At 54.1% G+C, this 18374-nt stretch overlaps 2 protein-coding genes across 3 annotated transcripts in view; both read right to left on the bottom strand.

The window, feature by feature from the left end:
* The window catches only part of FASTK (Fas activated serine/threonine kinase), a 19867-nt gene extending 3049 nt beyond the window's left edge, over positions 1–16818 (bottom strand). Inside the window, exons 1-10 of one of the 2 annotated variants that reach the window (XM_062568609.1) lie at positions 15997–16122; positions 13998–14610; positions 11515–11985; positions 10743–10891; positions 10227–10443; positions 9869–10028; positions 9444–9535; positions 8374–9007; positions 7863–7977; positions 5754–5866 (exon numbers count right to left, since the gene is read on the bottom strand). In XM_062568609.1, the coding sequence (XP_062424593.1) occupies positions 5825–5866; positions 7863–7977; positions 8374–9007; positions 9444–9535; positions 9869–10028; positions 10227–10443; positions 10743–10891; positions 11515–11985; positions 13998–14610; positions 15997–16122 (2619 nt within the window). In that variant the 3' untranslated portion in view covers positions 5754–5824. Of the gene's footprint in view, positions 1–5753; positions 5867–7862; positions 7978–8373; positions 9008–9443; positions 9536–9868; positions 10029–10226; positions 10444–10742; positions 10892–11514; positions 11986–13997; positions 14611–15996 lie in introns of those variants that run through there. The other variant, XM_062568608.1, reaches the window with a different exon arrangement.
* TMUB1 (transmembrane and ubiquitin like domain containing 1) lies at positions 15791–18233 on the bottom strand. Its single transcript, XM_062568611.1, has 3 exons — positions 18160–18233; positions 17573–17992; positions 15791–17189 (listed from the first exon to the last, which is right to left on the bottom strand). Exons 2-3 carry the CDS (start codon positions 17971–17973, stop codon positions 16835–16837), a joined length of 756 nt encoding a protein of 251 aa, XP_062424595.1. The 5' UTR covers positions 17974–17992; positions 18160–18233; the 3' UTR covers positions 15791–16834.
* Between the last annotated feature and the right edge of the window lie 141 nt (positions 18234–18374).

The following is an 18374-nucleotide window of genomic DNA, read 5'->3' as shown; positions in this document are numbered from 1 at the left end:
GGCCCATATCTTGTCTCTTCCTAGATACTCAACCACTCTCTATGGACAAGAATAGGGCAAATGTTTTCCTAAAAAAACATCTACTCTCCCTGTTGGCAGCTCAGGGACTTTCTGCTTTAGAGCTGTGAACTTGTAGTGACAGCCCTTGCTCTGCTCTCCACATGTGGTTGTGCAGAAGCCCACTCATCCCAGAAAGAGTCTGGGCTGAAAGCAGCGACACCAAGATCTTGGAAACCAAGTGAATCCTTACTGCGGTAGCCCTCTGAAAACAGCTCCAGAAGGACAAAAACAAAAGGCTCTGGCTCCCACCACTAATGTGTTCTTGCCACATTAGCATTGGTCACAGTTCAATACCCCAGAAGGTACCACTATTGCTCATGAAGCAGGAATAAACAGAGGGGGAACTCATGCTTCAGTTCTATCTGGCAGCATATGAGGTCTAATCACACTGTGGTAGCAGGATCCGTGCTTTCACCCTGATGGCAGTCCAGCCATTTGTGCTTCTCGCCATTCGGACACAAGAGAGGAGTCCTTCCTCTTCCCTCTGGGAATAAGGAAAGACAAGACAGCTTCTCCCTCAGGCTTGGAGATCATGCTTCTAAAAGAGGTAGCAACACAATATAAGAGCTGGATCCACACAGAAGAGTTCTTAACTGACATCCTCAGGTCCCACTCCACATGGCAGAGAGGACCAGCTCTGAATTGGAACATACTTAGCATACAGTCCTCAGCCTGGTCTGAGAGACAGTGCCTGGGATGCAGCAGGAGGAAAAGCATTGCCTTTCTTTAAGGACACACAACTCAGCAATGCAGGAGGGGAAGCTCTGTGCCTCCAGTGTGGCCCTCTACCATTCATGGATACGAGAAGATTTGAGTAGGCCCTGGAGTGCTGTGTTTGTGAGGACAACTCAAAGCAGGACTAGAGCCTGGCCTTCTAGAAGGGTCTGAAATGAGCCAAAACTTCTTCAGGAAAGCAGTTAGAAAGTGCTCCATGCATGGCAAGGGATTGGTCTATTACAGCAGAAGCATGCAAAGCTGCTTGGAGATGCCACTGCCATCCCTCAGGAGCAGCAGATCATGACACATAAGAGTTTGCCAGCAGAGGAGGAAGTGTATTCTCACCAGCTCTTTGAGAAACAGGCCTGACAGCAGGTGTCATGAAGGGATGGGGTGGGGAAACTTGATACAGATGTAAAGACAAAGAATAGAACTTTTGGCCCAGGAGAGAAAGCTGTGGGGATTTTCATCCTTCAGGCTGGTTCCCAACTGCTCCAGTAGTATCCCAAGTTGCAGAGGGCATGGAGGAACATAAAGCAGAATGAGCAGAAGTAGAAACACTCTCAAGTGGGACCCCTTGGTAAGGCTGGATCCTGATATGGATGCTACACAGGCTCCAGGACTTGTTTGCTGCCATCACAGATCTGCAGGTCGGATGGGAAACACAGATAAACTGCATAGAGCCTCCAGGACAGAGAACAGACTGCAGGTATGAGCTGTTCTCTCTGGCAGCCCCACACAGGCCAAGGGTGAAGGTGGCTGCTAACTTCATCTGTAGAGAAAAAACCAAGTCACCTGACTGCTATGGATCTGAAACAAAGGTTTTGGCAATTGCTGTAAGGAGCCACCTTCCACTGCTTCATACTCTCTTCCTCATTGCCTTGCTTCACGGTTTCTGCCTCCCCAGCCAGCCTAGCCTTCTGATACCACAGAAGAGTCAACAGAACAGAAAGCTCCTTCAACCAAACACCCTGGAACTGAGGAGTGCCAGAGCCAGAACAAGGTTTGTGCTGTTTTTCAGGACAGCAGACTGGGAGGAAAGGAATGTCTCCTTACCTAGAAATCTCCAATGGGAAAAGATTTGGCTGTCCACAACAGGTCAAGACTACCAGGAAAGGGAAGATGCAGCCTGCCTTGGAGAGGGCTAAGAGTCAGGATATCTGTGGGCAGTTTCTCTCCCTGCAAAGTGTCTGTGCCAGGTGATCCTGTAACGGCACTCCCACCTCCTGCCACCCCTGCAGTAACACATGGGTCCAATGAACAGAATCTAACTGGAGAAAGGTGGTAAGAACGGGTTTGAGTAGCTCAGGACCTGGCAATGTACCACACAGTTATCACAGGCAGCCCCTACTCACAGCAGCATGGAAAAAAGCAGGATCTCTTGGAAGGCAATCTTGCTTAGAGTCAGCAACAAATCCACATGTGCTGCTGCTACCAGATCAACAGCATCCAAGGGGGAGCAGGGAATTGGCACACAGTCACACAGACATACTCAGACAGCTTAGCAATGTGCTAGGCACAACAGACAGTCCAGTGCTGATCAAGCAGACATAAGGCAATGCACTGGCCAAAAGGAAAAGGCCTTAAATTAAAGGAGGGCTGAACTGCTGGGTTCAAAAGGTTGCACGATGTCCAGCTAGAGGCAAGTCACTAGTGGTGTACCCTGGAGTCAATACTGGGGCCATACTGTTTAATGCCTTCATGAATGATCTGGATGAGCGGAATGACTGCACCTTCAGCAAGTTTGCAGACAGTACAAAATTGGGAAGAGTAGTTGATACATCAGATGTTTGTGCTGTCATTCAGAAGGATCTCAACAGGCTGGAGAAACGGGTCCACAGGCAGGGAAATGCCAATGCCTGTACACCTAGGGAGGAATAACCGCATGTACCAGAACGGCCTGGGAGCCGACTGTCTGGAAAGCAGCTCTGCAAAAGGTGGACAAGCTGCTAAACATGAGCCAGCAAAGTGCCCTCATGGCAAGGTGGCCAACAGTATCCTTGGCTGTATTAGGAAGAATGTTGCCATCAGGTTGAAGGAGGTGATCTTTTCCCCACTCAGCAGTGGGGAGGCCACATCTGAAGTGCTGTGTCCAGTGGTGCACTCCCCATTACAAGACAGACATGGATTTACTAGAGCGAGTCCAGTGCAGCGCCACAAGAATAATTAAGGGCTTGGAGCATCTGCCATATGAGAAGAAGTTCAGAAAGCTGTGTCTGTTCAGCTTGGAAAAGAGAAGGCTTGTGTGGGGGAGTTTATCTATGTTTATAAATGCCCAGTGGGAGTGAGCAAAGAAAACTGAGCCAGACTCTTAGTGGTACCCAGTGACAGGACATGAGGCAAGGGGCACAAACCTGAAATAGACGAAATCTCATTTAAACATAAGAAAGTTTTTAATAAAGAAATATTTTTTATTGTGAGCAGGTTGACCTGCTCCAAACACTGGAGCAAGCTGACCAGAGAACAAGCTATTTCCATCCTTGGAGATATTAAAAATTTAACTGGACATGGTCCTCAACAACCTGTTCTAGTTGACCTTGTTTGAGCAGGGAGGCTGGACTAAATGATCTCCAGGAGTCCCCTCCAACCTCAACTATTCTGTGATTTTCTAAGGGTGTTAGAAGTAGGGGAAATGAACGTCAAACTAGCAAAGCAAAAAGAACAACCAAGCTGCAAAGCGGTCTCAACTCAGGAAGGAGCAAAACTGTTTAGGACTATTTGCCTTAGAGATGACCAAAGGGAACAGATCAGAGAGCTCTGGAACCACAAATACAGGAAGGAGGTAACCACAGAAATGTAGCTCACTCCCTTATAAGACAAGACTTAGGAGCACCACATCAAAAGACCAGACAACATGTCTAAAAACAAAAAGAACCTGTTGCATACAGTACTGTATAGAGCTTCATGGCACCAGACTCTGCAGAGTTAGAAGAATGAACAGGTTCAAAAAGGAATAAAATGCTCATGAGGAAGCAGTCCATAATGGCTATTAACTCTTGGCTACAACTCTCCACACAAGCTCTGGCACAGGAGTTCTTCAACTATGCATGCTATATATGATTTACTTCTTACTCATTTTCTAAGTATTTGCCACTAGCTATTGTTGGAAACAGGATACATGCGATGGGACCACAGTGGCTGTTCTTACATGCTGCAAGCAACTTGCAGCTGCATACCAGCCTGGGAGCACTCAGGAACAGCAGCTCTGGTACACTTAGGGGTGAAAATTGCTCATGCTGCCTCTGTCATGGCCTCTGCCAGAAGCCTAACTGCTCATTGCCAGATAGAGTACCTGTGCACACTGAGAGCCAGAGCACAATCTTGCTTGCCTGCACCCTTCAGTCTTTGCCCACTTAATCTTTCTTCTCAAAGCTTCCATTACACTATCTTCTACCAGTCAGTAGCATCAGCCTCACACTACAGTATCGACCTGCTGTGGGTGTGCAGACATGAGTAGTAACAGTTACCAGAGTGAGCTCAAGAGAGAAAGGGGCACAATATCCAGCTGGTGGGCCTAATGGGGGGCCAGTGTATTTCCTGGCTGACACACGTGTGCTGGGAACAAGGTCAAAAAACAAGTGCAGCTCAAGACAGCATCCCTACCCACAACTCTTAGAGAAAGCAGCGTTAATGAGGGAATGGAGGCAGCTCTCCCAAGTGTCACACTGTGCTCAGGGCATTCCCAGTGTGCAGACACATAGCTACATTCTATAAACACTGACAATGAGTCTGACTGCAGGTACTGAAAAATCCTCTCCACATAGCAGACCTGGTCATCCTCCCCTCTGGAGTCAGGGTATGCCTTGTGGTAGTATCCTAAAATCCAACATAAAGGCAAACCAGAGCACACTTAGTAAGAGCTTTTGGGCTCTTCAGAGACCTAATTGGTGGAATCTCATGGATTAAGGCCATAGAAGGAAGGGGGGACCAGGAGAGCTGGCTAGTATTCAAACATCACTTCCTCCAAGCTCAAGAGCGGTGCATCCCTATGAGTAAGAAGTGCAGCAAAAGGGGCAGGAGACCTGCATGGGTGAGCAAGGAGCTCCTGGCCAAATTCAGACAGAAGAAGAAAATACACAGAATGTGGAAGAGGGGACAGGCTACTTGGGAGAATTACAGGACTGCAGTCAGAGTATGTAGAGGTGCAGCGAGGAAGGCTAAGGCCCAGCTGGAATTGAGTCTGGCAAGGGATGTCAAGGACAACAGGAAGGGCTTCTTCAAATACATCAGCAGCAAGAGGAGGACTAGGGAAAACGTGGGCCCACTACTGAATGGGGCAGGGGCCCTGGTGACAAGGGATGCAGAGAAGGCAGAATTACCAAATGTCTTCTTTGCTTCAGTCTCCACTGCTAAGGGCAGTCCCCAGGAATCCTGCAGCCTGGACGTGAGAGAGAAAGTCCAGAGAAGGGAAGACTTTCCTTTGGTTGAGGAGGAAAGGATTAGAGACCTTCTGGGCAGGCTAGACATCCACAAATCCATGGTCCCAGATGGGATGCACCCACAGGTACTGATGGAGCTGGCAGATGTTGTTGTCAGGCCGCTCTCCAGCATCTTTGAAAGGTCCTGGAGAACTGAAGAGGTGCCTGAGGACTGGAGGAAAGCCAATGTCACTCCAGGCTTCAAGAAGGGCAAGAAGGAGGACCCAGGAAACTATAGGCTGGTCAGCCTCACCTCCAGCCCAGGGAAGGGGATGGAACAGCTCATCCTGGATGTCATCTCCAGGCATATGGAGGAAAAGAAGGTGATCAGGAGTAGGCAGCATGGATTCACCAAGGGGAAATCCTGCTTAACCAACCTGATAGCCTTCTATGATGGAATGTCTGGCTGGGTAGATGAGGGAAGAGCAGTGGATGTTGTGTACCTTGACTTCAGCAAGGCCTTTGACACTGTCTCCCATTACATTCTCCTAGAGAAGCTCAGGAAGTGTGGGTTAGACGAGCGGACAGTGAGGTGGATTGAGAACTGGCTGAAAGGCAGAGCTCAGAGGGTTGTCATCGGTGGTGCAGAGTCCAGGTGGAGGCCTGAGGCTAGCAGCATCCCCAAGGGCTCAGGACTGGGTCCCATCCTGTTCAGCTTTTTCATCAGTGACCTGGATGAGGGGACAGAGTGCCTCCTCAGCAAGTTTGCTGATGACACCAAGCTGGGAGGAGTGGTTGATATACCTCAGGGCTGTGCTGCCATTCAGAGACCTGAGGAGGCTGGAGAGTTAGGAGGAGAGGAACCTCCTGAGGTTCAACAAGGGCAAGTGCAGAGTCCTGCACCTAGGGAAAAATAACCCTAGGCACCAGTACAAGCTAGGGGCTGACCTGCTGGAGAGCAGCTCTGCAGAGAAGGACCTGGGAGTGCTGGTGGATGACAAGTTGACCATGAGCCAGCAGTGTGCCCTTGTGGCCAAGAAGGCCAATGGTATCCTGGGGTGCATTGGGAAGATTGTTGCCTGCAGGTCGAGGGAGGTGATCCTGCCCTTCTCCTCAGCCCTGGGCTCCCCAGGACAAGAAAGACATGGAGCTACTGGAGAGAGTCCAGCGTAGGGCTACGAAGATGATCAGAGGGCTGGAGCACCTGCCCTACAAGGAAAGGCTGCGAGAGCTGGGCCTCTTCAGCCTGGGGAAGAGAAGGCTGAGGGGGGATCTTATCAATGTCTGTAAGTACCTGAAGGAAGAGTGTCAAGGGGACGGAGACAAACTCTTTTCAGTTGTCCCGTGTGACAGGGCAAGGGGCAATGAGCAGAAATTGAACCACAGCAAGTTCTGCCTGAACGTGAGGGGGACTTTCTTCCCTGTGAGAGTGACAGAGCACTGGAACAGGTTGCCCAGAGAGGTTGTGGAGTCTCCTTCTCTGGAGGTATCCAAGGCCCGCCTGGATGCAACCCTGTCTACCATGCTCTAGGTGACCCTGCTGAGCAGGGAGGCTGGACTAGATGATCTCCAGAGGTCCCTTCCAACCTTACTGATTCTATGATTCTAAAAGCTGATCCTCTTCCATTACTGTATGATTCAAGATCTCTAAGGAAATATCACAATAGCATTCAAGTCACAGGACTGCCAAAAGCTATGCATAAGCAATGACTTCTGAACAATGCAAGTTGCAAATTATTATGTAATAAGGAGGAGGTTCGTGTTGGCATGCTGTACTGTCTGCAACAGGGGAGGTAAGAAGCTTTAAGGCATGTGGTTTGTGGAACTACTTGGTAGATCTCTGACTGTAATTCAAGTGACCTCTTAAGAGGAGAGGTAAACAGGGATAAGAGGCCTGCATTTTTGTGTTCTATTTTATTCAGAAAAATCTATCCTCAAGCTAAATGTCATCTCATGAATAGCCTTGTAGAAGCTGAACACCTTAAAGTAATTTCTGAAGTTTCTGAGGAAATTTGAAAGCTATTGCAAAGACAGCAGTGAAAGTCTCGAGGGTTCTTCATCCTGCAGTTGTTACCACAGAAAAGCCAGAGGCTATAACCAGGCCTCCAAAACAGAGAAGATCTCAAAAAGGAGACTCAACTCAAGTCTATCCACAGCACCAAAAGCTGTGAAACACCAGAGAAAGACTGCAGAACTAACAGCTAGGATTATAGCTCAAGAGAGACAAAGAATGCCTTCGTTTAATTCCCATCCTGAGGTCCTCCTGTAGCTAACACTACAATTGTTACCACTCTGTTATGGACAAGAATAAGCTAGATTAACCTTTTAATCTTGTCCAGCAAACAGTTGAGGCCTTAACTTCAGGTGATAGACCTACAGGACAGGATTACTGCAGGAACAGTGGATATTAACAAGATGGGCTGTCCCTTTGAAAAAGTGGGCTAGGGCACATGCTTTCCACCATGTCACCAGGGCTGGTACTGCCATCACAGCCAGAGGAAAAATCTTGCAGTGAGGAAGGGCAAAATGGAGCAGGGAGAATTAGTCACTAATTCCCCTAACAAGCAGCAAGTGTGGAAAGACAGTTTCTGATTCAGAGTGTTTATAGCTTGGATGCCAGATCTGGAGGCTGTAATCTGTCTTGCTTGTCCCAGCCTCATGCTTCTAGGCAATCAGGGCAATTCTTGCCCGAGGAAAGGAGAAGAAGGGAGCAACCCAGCCACTTACCTGAACCAGACAGTAGCCCAGCAGTCGCAAGTGTCTATCCCTCATGGCTCGTGAGCCCACCAGTATGTCGGAGTTCTGGCAGTAATGCCATTTGTCATTGACTGACAGCACCACCCTGCAGAGGACAGAGCAGGGGGAGGAGGGCAGCATTACCCCACATTAGACACTTTGCAGACAAGAGGGCTGGCAGCAGCTTTACCCACACCTGACTCCCCAGAATCACAAATGGACAGAAGCAGATGAAGGGCAGCATTATCCCCGCCTGCCTCCCCATACCCAGGTGGTAGCAGGAGCAGCAATATCCTGTTTGGGACATGCTGTATCCATGCCTGAGGGTTGGTCAAGGAAAGGGGTCTCCACAGCAGACAGTGCTGTCTCTGGGTACCTGACAGCCGTAGGGCACGAGGGGGCTGGGGCTGACTGCCAGTGAGCTGAAGCCAGCGCTGGTGTGGGCCTGGGGCGGCTGTCCTGCTCGAAGGGAGTAGGGACACAGATCTGCTCTGCTCAGTACCTCTGAATTTCTTCAGCTCCCTGCAGCCCATCTCCTGGCCCTCTCTTGGGGCTGGGCCGGCATGGAGAGGGTGTAGGGCAGGATTCCTCGGTGGGGGGAGGGCTCCTTTCCTCTGGTTCCTCCTGGGCTTGCTCCCCCTGAAAGCAGTTATGATCATGCCCAGGGCAGCCAGTTGTAGCCTCTTCCTCCTCCAGAATCTTGCTGATGGGGAACTGGAAGAGGGTGGCTGTGGAAGTGCTCCTTGGGGAGCAGTCAGGGGTGCCAGCAGGCTGTGTGGAGAGGCACTCGGAAGGGCTGCTTAACGTAGAGCTGCCCTGGCTCTCCAGGGAAGACTCTTTGCTCAGACTGCAGTAATAGTCCGAGGGGGGTTGGTAGCATGGACCCCCTGGGGCAGGACAAAGTGTAGGCAGAAAGCGCCCAGCAAGATTGTTCTCCCGGGAGCCTGGGGGGCTGCTTGGTGTCTCTGGAGCAAATGGGGCAAAGTCCTGCAAGTCCGAGGTGAGGGCCAGGACACTAGAACGTAAGGAAATAGCAGCAGGGGGTGTTGTAGTGTGGACAGAGGGAGCCTTGGAAGCTGCAGGGACACGGGAGAGAGGCAGCACAGTGCCTGAGCGGTTAATCCACAGCAGGAAGTCTGCAGAGAGAGAACATGGATCAGCACAGGGCCCCAGGACTCCCTACTGATGAGACACTGCTGCTAGGCTGAAGAAAGCATGGGTCTGAGGACACACCAGCCCCAGAACAGGGAACACTGTGCCAGCCAAGCCAGCAGATGGGGAATGCCGAGGAGGAAATCCTCACACTGTACGTGCCAAGGTGAGTCTCTCCTGCAGGTGAGGGGCTGACTTGGGGAACTGTCTCCGGTGCTAGGGGAAGGTATTGTAAAGGCAGTGACAAAGCAGCCAAACTTAGTTCTGCCATGAACAATCTCCCATTCACAGGCCTCCCTCAAGCTGCCAGGCAGGAGCAGGCCTTCCTTTTCTCCCCAGAGCTCCACCACTAACCCCAACTGGCAGCCCCCTCCGTGGTACCAAGGCCCTGCCCCAAAGCCGAGTGCCCAGCCAGGCTACCTGTGCAGTATCCTGGGGGCAGCACCTCATCCTGTCGATAGCATTCTTCTCCCACCAGCTGCCGCAAAGCCTCAGCCACGAGCCCCTTGTAACTGAGAGAAAAAAAGAAGAGTCAGAAGACATACTAGCAAGGACTTCCAGTCTGTCCCCTCAGGCACTGCCAACCTGCATTCTCCCACTGAGCACATCTGCACAGAGACGTGAAGACTTCCGGGAGCAAGAAATGAAAAGGTTCTTTAGCTTTGAACTCTGCTGTACTGGGGCAAGAAGATGGACACACCTCAGCTTATTCAGCAGTAAAGGTGCTCCCAGCAACTCCAGACCTACAGCGTATTGCTCCACTGAGGGTTTTGGAGCTCATGTATAGATCTTTGTCCCTGGCACCACCCTCCTTTGAGATCACCCAAAGCACCACCATCTCTGACCTGTACTTCCTGTTGGCCTCGTCAGCCGTCAGGGCATGTTCAAACATGAGGACACGGTAGCGTGGGTCAAGGCGTGGACCACTGTAATCACGGAACTCCAGTTCCACCGCTGCATCCAGCAAGGAGAGGTAGCGGCGCACAATCAGTGCATATGGACTACCTGCAGGGACAGGACACCTGGCTAGCTACTGCCCAGTAGCTCTTCCTCAATAAGTCTCTCTCAGGTGGGACCGACCACCAACAAGGTGGTCTCATATTCCCAGGAAGAGCCTGTTCTGCCTAATGCTTTCAATATCCACCTCCACCTCACCCACCATGCTTTAAAGGATGGGTTTACCCTGGAACAGGCCTGACATACTCATAACGTTGGTGATGAAAGCTGGGGAAAAGACTTGGTGCAAGACAGTCTGGGGGAAGTGGCTAAGCTGAAACATGGACATGAGGATGTTGACAGTTGCCAGGGGTGAACTGCTAGCCTTCTGCTCCAGGATGGCCTCCAGCTTGGGGAAGAGCTCACTGTGGTTGGATGGGCGATAATTCATGCGGCTGAAGGGAAACACCAGCTTCTGGATCACCTGCAGCCAGAAAGAGAGGGAGTCAGACCAGGCCAGGGCAAGCGGCAGGGCAAATGACAGTTCAGGCCTGGGCCCACCCCAGAGTTAGCCCTTGGCCCCTGAGTACCACAGTATGCCCCACCTGGAGCACAGAAACCATATAGAAACAGGCCCTCACCTAACTGGAAAGGTCAGGGCACATCCCAGCGCCCAGTGACAACACTGAGATACCCCTGCTTGACAAAACCCAAGGGATGCCCTTTCCCCTGACACTAGGGCAGCCCCTGACGTCCACCAGCAGACTGTGGCAAGATACTGACCTTGCTGTCAAGCTGCTCCCCACGTTTCAGGAGGAAGTTCGCAATGGTATCGAGCAGCCGTGGCTCACGCAGCCTGTGCCGGGCCACATACTTGGCAATGAGGGCCATGGTATAGGGAGTAAGGTTCTCTGCCTTCCTGGGGAGCCACTCTGCAGAGAGCAAATTGCAGCGCAGTATCAGCCAGAGAGGCCTGGCTCTATCCAGAAAGCAGATCTCTAGGAGCAACTGCAGTTTGTCCAGAAAAGGCAATGCAGGGAGGAAAGAGGTAGCAAGACCTGGGCAACAGAGCCATCTCCCCACAAACCCAGAAAGTTGCCAAGAAACCATGAAGTTGTGAGACTTCTGATAGGCTCAGACAGATTTCTTTCCTATGAACCCAGAAAGTATAGCTGAAGAGCAACTGGAAGAAGCTGCACTGAATGTCCCATGAGCAGTCAGGGGACCACTCTGCAGCAATCCCCACCGAAACCAACCTGTTCCTAGTCTTGAGGTAAGGTAGGCTCACAGCACCTGGAAGGGGTAAGCTGAAAAGTCAGTGACAGACTGGCCCCAATGCAAAAGCATCTTCTGCTCTAGCTTCCAGTACTGCAGGCCCTGGTGCTCAGCAAGGCCTCAGCTGGTGCTGTCACATACCCAAATGTCCTTTGGGGCCTAAAAAGGAGGCTCAAAGGCTGTAAAGTGCATGGACAGAGTTCAAAACACCCAACAATGGGGAAAAGGCTTACACTAGTTGGCAAGGCTGGACTCCTGCCCAGGCAGACCGTGCCCTCACCTGCCATACTGTGGATGAATCGCTCCTGACGATTCTCATAGAAGAGCTGAGAGCTGAAGATGGCCTCCAAGGCCTTGTTGTTAGCCTCCTGAGCACACAGAGCCAGCATCTCATCCAGCAGGGCCAGCTCATGCTCACGCATGGCACTCACTTGCCCCAGGGTGTGCCTGACAAGGCGCAGGATCTTGCGGTTGTTGATCAGTTGCTGGTCAGAGGCCGCGTGTCCCTGCAATGCCTGTGCACGGAGTCGGTAGTAGGAGAGGAGCAGAAAGAGGGTCTGGGGGTGGCGTTCCTTCTCCAGATGGCGCTCCAAACTACTGAGGCAAGACTCAACCAGGGGGTGAGGGCTGGATGGGTGAAGCCTCATCACGCTGCTGAACACCATGGAGACGTCCTTCTGGTTGAAGCGGCCTAGACGGTTCCGAGACTCGTCCTCCAGCACTCGCACCAGTGGTGACTCCCCAGGCAGGCCTGCAAAAGGAAACAAGATTAGGGACACCTGGATCCCACCTCTAGTCTTCACTAGGCATAACCACTCTTGAAAGCTCAGACACAAGACAGATTTGTCATGCTGATGATCAAACCAAACAAGAAAAAGGGAAAGAATACAGATATGACAAAGCCAGAACAGAAAATCAGTGTATCAACACAATGGAAAACATCATTTGGAGCCAAGCAAAGAGATTATTTCCCTATCCTCAAACAAAAAAATGAAGAATTTCACTTTGCTGACAAAAATAAGGTTTATTTTTCAGTCTAAGACTTCTTAAAGACAAATAATATATCTCAAAGTTTACTTTAAAAAGTTTTGTTTGTAAAACAACCAGATAATATGTAAGTACATTTTTGAAACAAGAAGTTTCCATGTATCATAGGAATTTATCTTTCCAAAGCCTTCTCTTTTCTCATTTTCAAACTCAACTTTCAGGGGAAATACTTTCTTCTAACTCTGGATGTATTATTCAGTCACTGAAAGACGAGCGGCCACGTGAACAACGCAGTTATGAAAAAAGGCAAAGGCCATCCTTCGGGTGTCAGGAGAGATATTTTCAGAAGACACATGAAGCATTATGTACACTGTATGAGGCCTTGATAGCCCACTGGTCTACTAAGCCAGCTGACAAGATTTCAATTTTCAAAAAGGCTTTAAAGAAACTAAGGCAGCATGGGGTAAGACGCCTTGTTTTATCATTAATCAAAAAATCAGTCATAAGGTGGAAAGTGAAGAATTGGTCTGAACAGCTGCTTTGTTCCTTTAAAAGACCTCAAAAAGGCTGGTTAGCATTTTTATTAATGAGTTGGTAAGCATGGTGAGCAGGGAAGGGTGACTCACAGAGAACAAAGTGTGGGTCAAATCAGAGCAGGCTGGGGGGAACCCAGCTCAGGGGAGAGGCGCCCTAACAGCCAAAAGAATTCAGTGTCAATAAACACAAAGTAGTGTGAGACAGAGTGGGAAAATGGAAACTTCTTTCCTCCCTGGCTTTAGCAGGATCTAGAGTTACTGCATCAACTCAAGAAAGGGACTGGGTGTCTCTGTACACGGCTCAGTGGAGACTTCAACCCACAACCCAGTATGCAGCTGTGGTTTTAAAAAGAAAAAACAAAAAAAAGAAGACCAAAAACCAAGAACCACAACCCCCCTCCCCAACCATCCCTTCCCCCCCCCAAAAAAATAGCAGGAAAAGTTAGTAGTGGAACATAAGAACACAGGACTGGAAGAAAATGCTCAGGTCAGAGGCCAGTCACCTGCTGTCACAGGCAACCAAGGAACATAATCCCTTTCACAGTAGAAAGGAGAAAAATGCTGAGAACCTCCAGAGACCTTTAACCAAATGAATGAGGGAGCCTCATCACAACACTGTGCATGTACTCCTAGCCCTGCTCATGCTGGAGGCTAGGAAAGTAGAAAGGCACCATAACAAGCAGACGTTGTTGCTGTGGACAAGAACCCAGACTGACTTGAATGAATACTTTTTCCTGAATATTAAATGTCCAAGAACATAGTGCTTACTGCTTATACAGAATTTAGTAGAGACCTCACATCTCAGTGCTTAAACGTTTGCTAATTTTCAGGGAATACAACAGAATTTAAGACAACAGCTTAGCCTGCATTCTGCCAGAGCTGGCCAGTGCTTCCCCAACCCTTCAGGCAGACATCTCACACATCCCAGTCAGCTGGGCCTTTACTAGAACAGCTCACTTAATTTGCTTCCTGCTACACAACCCAAGCAGAGCCATAGTCTTCAAAGGGCACAACTTAGTGCCAACAGGTCAGCACTAACATGCAAACTTGCACATAAAACCAGATACTAGTTCCTGCTCCAGCACTTCCTTCCCTCTCCATTTGCACTCAGGCTAGTAAGCTTTCCTTTTCCTCATAAAATCCAAGCACCTGCCTGTATACTATTGCTCTGCCTATCTCCCTAGGCCACTACAGACAAACCCCTGAGCATGCAGATGCCTTGTGAGCCTGGCACACTCACCCAGAGCTGCAGCAGCATACAGACAGTTGACAATGCTGAAGTTATCAAACTTGGAGCAGCCGCTGATGATAGCCTGACAGAGTGCCTGGAACTCTGGCTGCTCCAGCATCTGACTGGGCCCACGGCTTTCCCCATTCACCATGGCCTGGCCCTGCTGCTGTTGTAAGAGCTGGCCCAGCTTGTGCAGGGCAATGGGGTAGTGGCTGGCAGACACTTTGCTGGGGTTCTGGGTAACCCACCGCAGCACCTCCCCAATGCTGCGTGAGCGCTCTATCAGGCGCTTCATGGTGAAGAATGTGTCATAACTCATCTTCTCATGGATGAAGTTCCAGCTCTTCCTCTTGCCATGGCCTCGAGTCCTGTAGACGTCTGGGGGAAAAGCGTGCAACAGACCATGGCTGTAGGGATCCAGGGGGAGCAGCACAGCCCGCTGCTTAGCTTTGCCTGCACAGTAGCAGGTGGGATACATCCCGGCCCCACTCCTGTCACCAGCAGCCAGGCCCTGCAGGACTCCAGGCCGCACACACTCTCGGGTCAGAGCACGGAGCCATGGCAGCAGGCGCAGCATGGCGAGGGCAGGGCGGCTCGAGAGGCTTCGGAGAACAGGGAGACCCTGCGGGATGAGAGAGAGGGGTGAGCAAGCCGAACTCACTGCTGTGGCGTAGGGCTTAGCCAGCGAGGGACACAGGGCCCCAGCACAGCCTGTGCCAGGGCCTCCTCACCAGCACAGCCCCCCCAGTCCCAGGCTCTCCAGCCTCCCCAGACCCCTCTCATCTCCAGCACCGCCCCCGATCCCCCCATCCCTGGGCCCTCCAACCCCCCCCCAGCACCAAGACCTTGCCACCCCTAGATCCCCCATCCCCGGGCCCTCCCCCCCCCCGACCCCTCAGCACAGAGGCCCTGGCCCCCACAGATTCCCCCATCCCTCGGCCCTCCAGCTCCCCTCAGATCCCCCCAGCACTGAGACCCCGGCCCCCACAGATCCCCTCCCCCCACGACCCGGGCCCGCGGCCCCACAGATGCCCCATCCCCAGGCCCCCAGCCGCGGGGCCCCTGCCTTGCGCCCCAGCTCCGGGGCCCCCTGCCTGCTCTGCCCCTCGGCACCGGGCTCACGGCCCCACAGGCCCCCCAGCTGTGGGTTCTCCGAGCCCTCAAAGGTGCCTTCCCCACGGGACCCCCGGCGCCCACAGGCCCCCTCCCCGGGACCCCCGCCGCGCCCCCGCGGGCCCCGGCCCAGCCCTACATGGCGCTCGCGGCCGCGCTCGGACCCGCCGCCGCCCCGGCCGCTCAGCACCGCCCGGACACCGAGTCCGCCATCTTCCCGACAGCCCCCGCACGGCCGAGGCGGCCCGCGACCCCGCCCCCGGCACGGCCCACACTTCCGGCGGTGGAGCCTGGCGCGCCGGCCCCGGCGGCGTGCTCATTAGCATATGTAAATAGACGCCTTGCGTCCTCCAATGAGCGCGCGCCCCGCGAGGGGGCGGGGCGGCTCCCCGGCGCAGGCGCACTGCGAGCCTGCGGAACGCGTGGCCGGACGAGGCCCCGCCTCCACCAGCGGGGCGGGAGCGCGCGAGGCGGGGCGGGGGGGCGGGAGCGCGCGGCGCGGGGGGCGGGGGGGAGGCGTCGGGAGCGCGCGGCGCGGGGGGCGGGGGGGAGGCGTCGGGAGCGCGCGGCCCCCGGCCAGCTCCGCTCCCCGCTACCCCGCGCGGCCCGGCCGAGCGCGGCCCCCCGCCCCAATGCACACCTCCCCCCCCGCTGGGGACCTTCCCACGCACAGCGACACAGCAGCAGCATTTTAAGCATTCACAGTTGTGGGTTTTTATTTTAAAAGAAGCATTAGTGAGCAACATGCTCCACTGCTCTGAGCCTTGCCCCCCCACTCCCACCCCGGGGAGCCTGCAGGCAGAGCCACTGCGGTGAGCCCGGGGGCCCAGCACCACCACTCCCTGCCAGGAGTGTGGCGCACAACGGCCGCGTCACACCCGCACGCCATACCCACCTGCCCCTCCAGCATCCTGGCAGCAACAGCCACGAGACCAAAGCACGGGCAGCCGCCAGCTGCCAGCAGCTCCCTTTCATGGTACCGTTGCTCGTAGCACTGCTTGTAGCACAGTGTCACTCTCATGGGAAGCAGTTAATCAGGCACCAGGACACAGGACAGAGCCTGGGTCTGCGTGCAGATGGGCAAGCACTAAAGCGTGCAAGGAGAGATGTGCACACAGGCCTCCCTGGAGCACTTACACCATACACAAGTTTGTGGATGAGCAAGCACGTGAACTGGAGTGCCCAGCCTGTGTACAGAACACGTGCAAAGAACAGATGGGGGCAGGTGAGCTTGGACAGGCTCCATTTGCACAGCAGGATTCCTCTCAGCAGGGGCTAACAGAGGACCACTTCAAGACATCTTAACCCATCCTGTAGAAGAACTTGCTCCTTGCAATATAGTATTTTCCCTCCCTAGAGGTAGCACAACACTTTGCACTTGCAACAATTAAGGCTCTGGCTGTAGCACAGAACTAGCATTGCCAGGCTCCAGGTAGGTGCTCCCTTACAGCAGCACCCCTTCTTCCTCTGCCATAAAGAGAAAGGAGCCAAGGGACAAAAGAATGTGGGCCACAGACTGCCTACCTCCTGGCTAGGCATCAGGACTCAAGCCCTGATCTGACTTGCTCAGATCCAGCAAGCCTGTTAAACAGTCCCCTAGAAAAACCAGGAGATGCAGTCAATAGCCCAGACTCCCCCTCGTGTTCAGGTGCAGTGGGCAAACTCCACCCAGTACGAAGTTTATTCCCAGGTAGGAGGGCTTATAGGGTCCTTTCAGGGGTGCAGGGATAATGCTATCTGCGGTACATGGTAAAGGCCATGAAACTGAAGAGCAAGGTGAGACCAGCCAAGAAGGTGGTTGCAGTGGCAGTGAAGACATGTCGATATTGCAGCTGGAAGTACCAGAGCACAGCCAGCATGAGCACAAAGAGCGGCAGCATGAGGCTGCCCACGTTGAGGGCCGTGTGCACAGGGTCAGCGGACGCGTGGGGGCCGGTGGGCGCAGGGGCTGGGCTGTGCTGGGAGATGTGGCAGTGCAGGACACTGTTGTGGGTGAGGTGCAGGGCAGCCAGGCTCTGAGCGTCATCTCGCAGCAGTTGACCCTGGTAGATCAGCCGCACATGCTGCTCCTGGCCTGGGAAATAGGCCCTGGGTTGGAGAAGACAAGGAGAAAAACATCATGTTTTCACCAATGCAGAGTCCCTCACATCTACCTTCCTCCTTAGTACACCACTCCCGGCTCCAGACCAGGCTGCAAACACTTTCACCATCTGTTCTGACCGCGGGAAGCCTGGCTACATCCCCCCATGCCATCAGCTGCGTCAGACACGCTGCTAGAAGCAAAGGTGCCCGCTACAACACGCTGTCCAACTGCCCCAAGAGCAGCAGGATCAGGCAGAAACCGCAGCAGCTCTGAGCTCAGAGCGACCTCAGGGAAGGGCAGAAACAGCAAAGCAGGGCTTGGGAAGGCCCCGTGGCCACTGGCAAATGCTGACAGGTGCCAGTGTGGCTGGGTCTGACAGGCACCTCACCTCTTCAGGGCCCCCACGGTGTCACCGGGGCGCACCCGGGCCAGACGCTCTGTGTCGTTGAGGAACTTCAGCCGCAGCACCATGGTGGGGTCGCCGGGGCCGCCTGCCTCGTCAGGGCTGCCCTGCGCGGGCGCGGGGCCGCCTCGGGGCCGCAGCCCCGCCGCCGGCCCGCCCGACCCATCGGGGGCCGCCGCCGCCGCCTTGGGCTCGCCGCCGGTTGCGGCGGCGCTGGGCCCCTGCTCAGGCGGCGGCGCAGCGACGTGTGGCGGCGCGGCGGCGCGCGGCGGCTCGGCGGGCTCGGGGGCGCGCGTGGAGGCCCAGGCCAGCCCCAGCACCACGGCGGCCAGCAGCAGCACGAAGAGCACGGTCACCTCGTCGCCCACGCCCTCGATCAGCACCATGGCGGCGACGGCTACCGACCTGCGGGCACAGAGCAGCGCCGTGAGGCTGCGGCGGAAGGCGCCCGGCGGCGGTGCCGCCGCGCTCCCGCGGCTCCCGAGCGCGCCGCCGCGCCGGCCGCAGCGGCCCCGGCCCCGGCCCCGGCCCCGGCCCCGGCCCCGGCCCCGGCCCCGGCCCCGGCCCCTCACCTGCCGCCATCCCGGCGCGCGCCACTTCCGCCCCGCGCGCGGACTCCCGGGCCCAGGGGACCGGCCCCCGCCGCAAGGCACATCGGGACGGCGCCGCCGGGCGGGGCATGCCGGGAGCTGTAGTCCTGGCGCGCCCCGCGCAGCGGCTCTCGGGACGCGTAGTTCCGACAGGCGCGCGGGGCGTGCCGGGAGACGGCCGACCTGGGCGGCACATG

This window comes from Rhea pennata, chromosome 2 (genome assembly GCF_028389875.1).
Source record: "Rhea pennata isolate bPtePen1 chromosome 2, bPtePen1.pri, whole genome shotgun sequence".
In the NCBI taxonomy this organism is placed as follows: domain Eukaryota; kingdom Metazoa; phylum Chordata; class Aves; order Rheiformes; family Rheidae; genus Rhea; species Rhea pennata.
The sequence above is the reverse complement of the archived record's forward strand: the minus strand, read 5'-3'. Positions and strand labels throughout refer to the sequence as shown.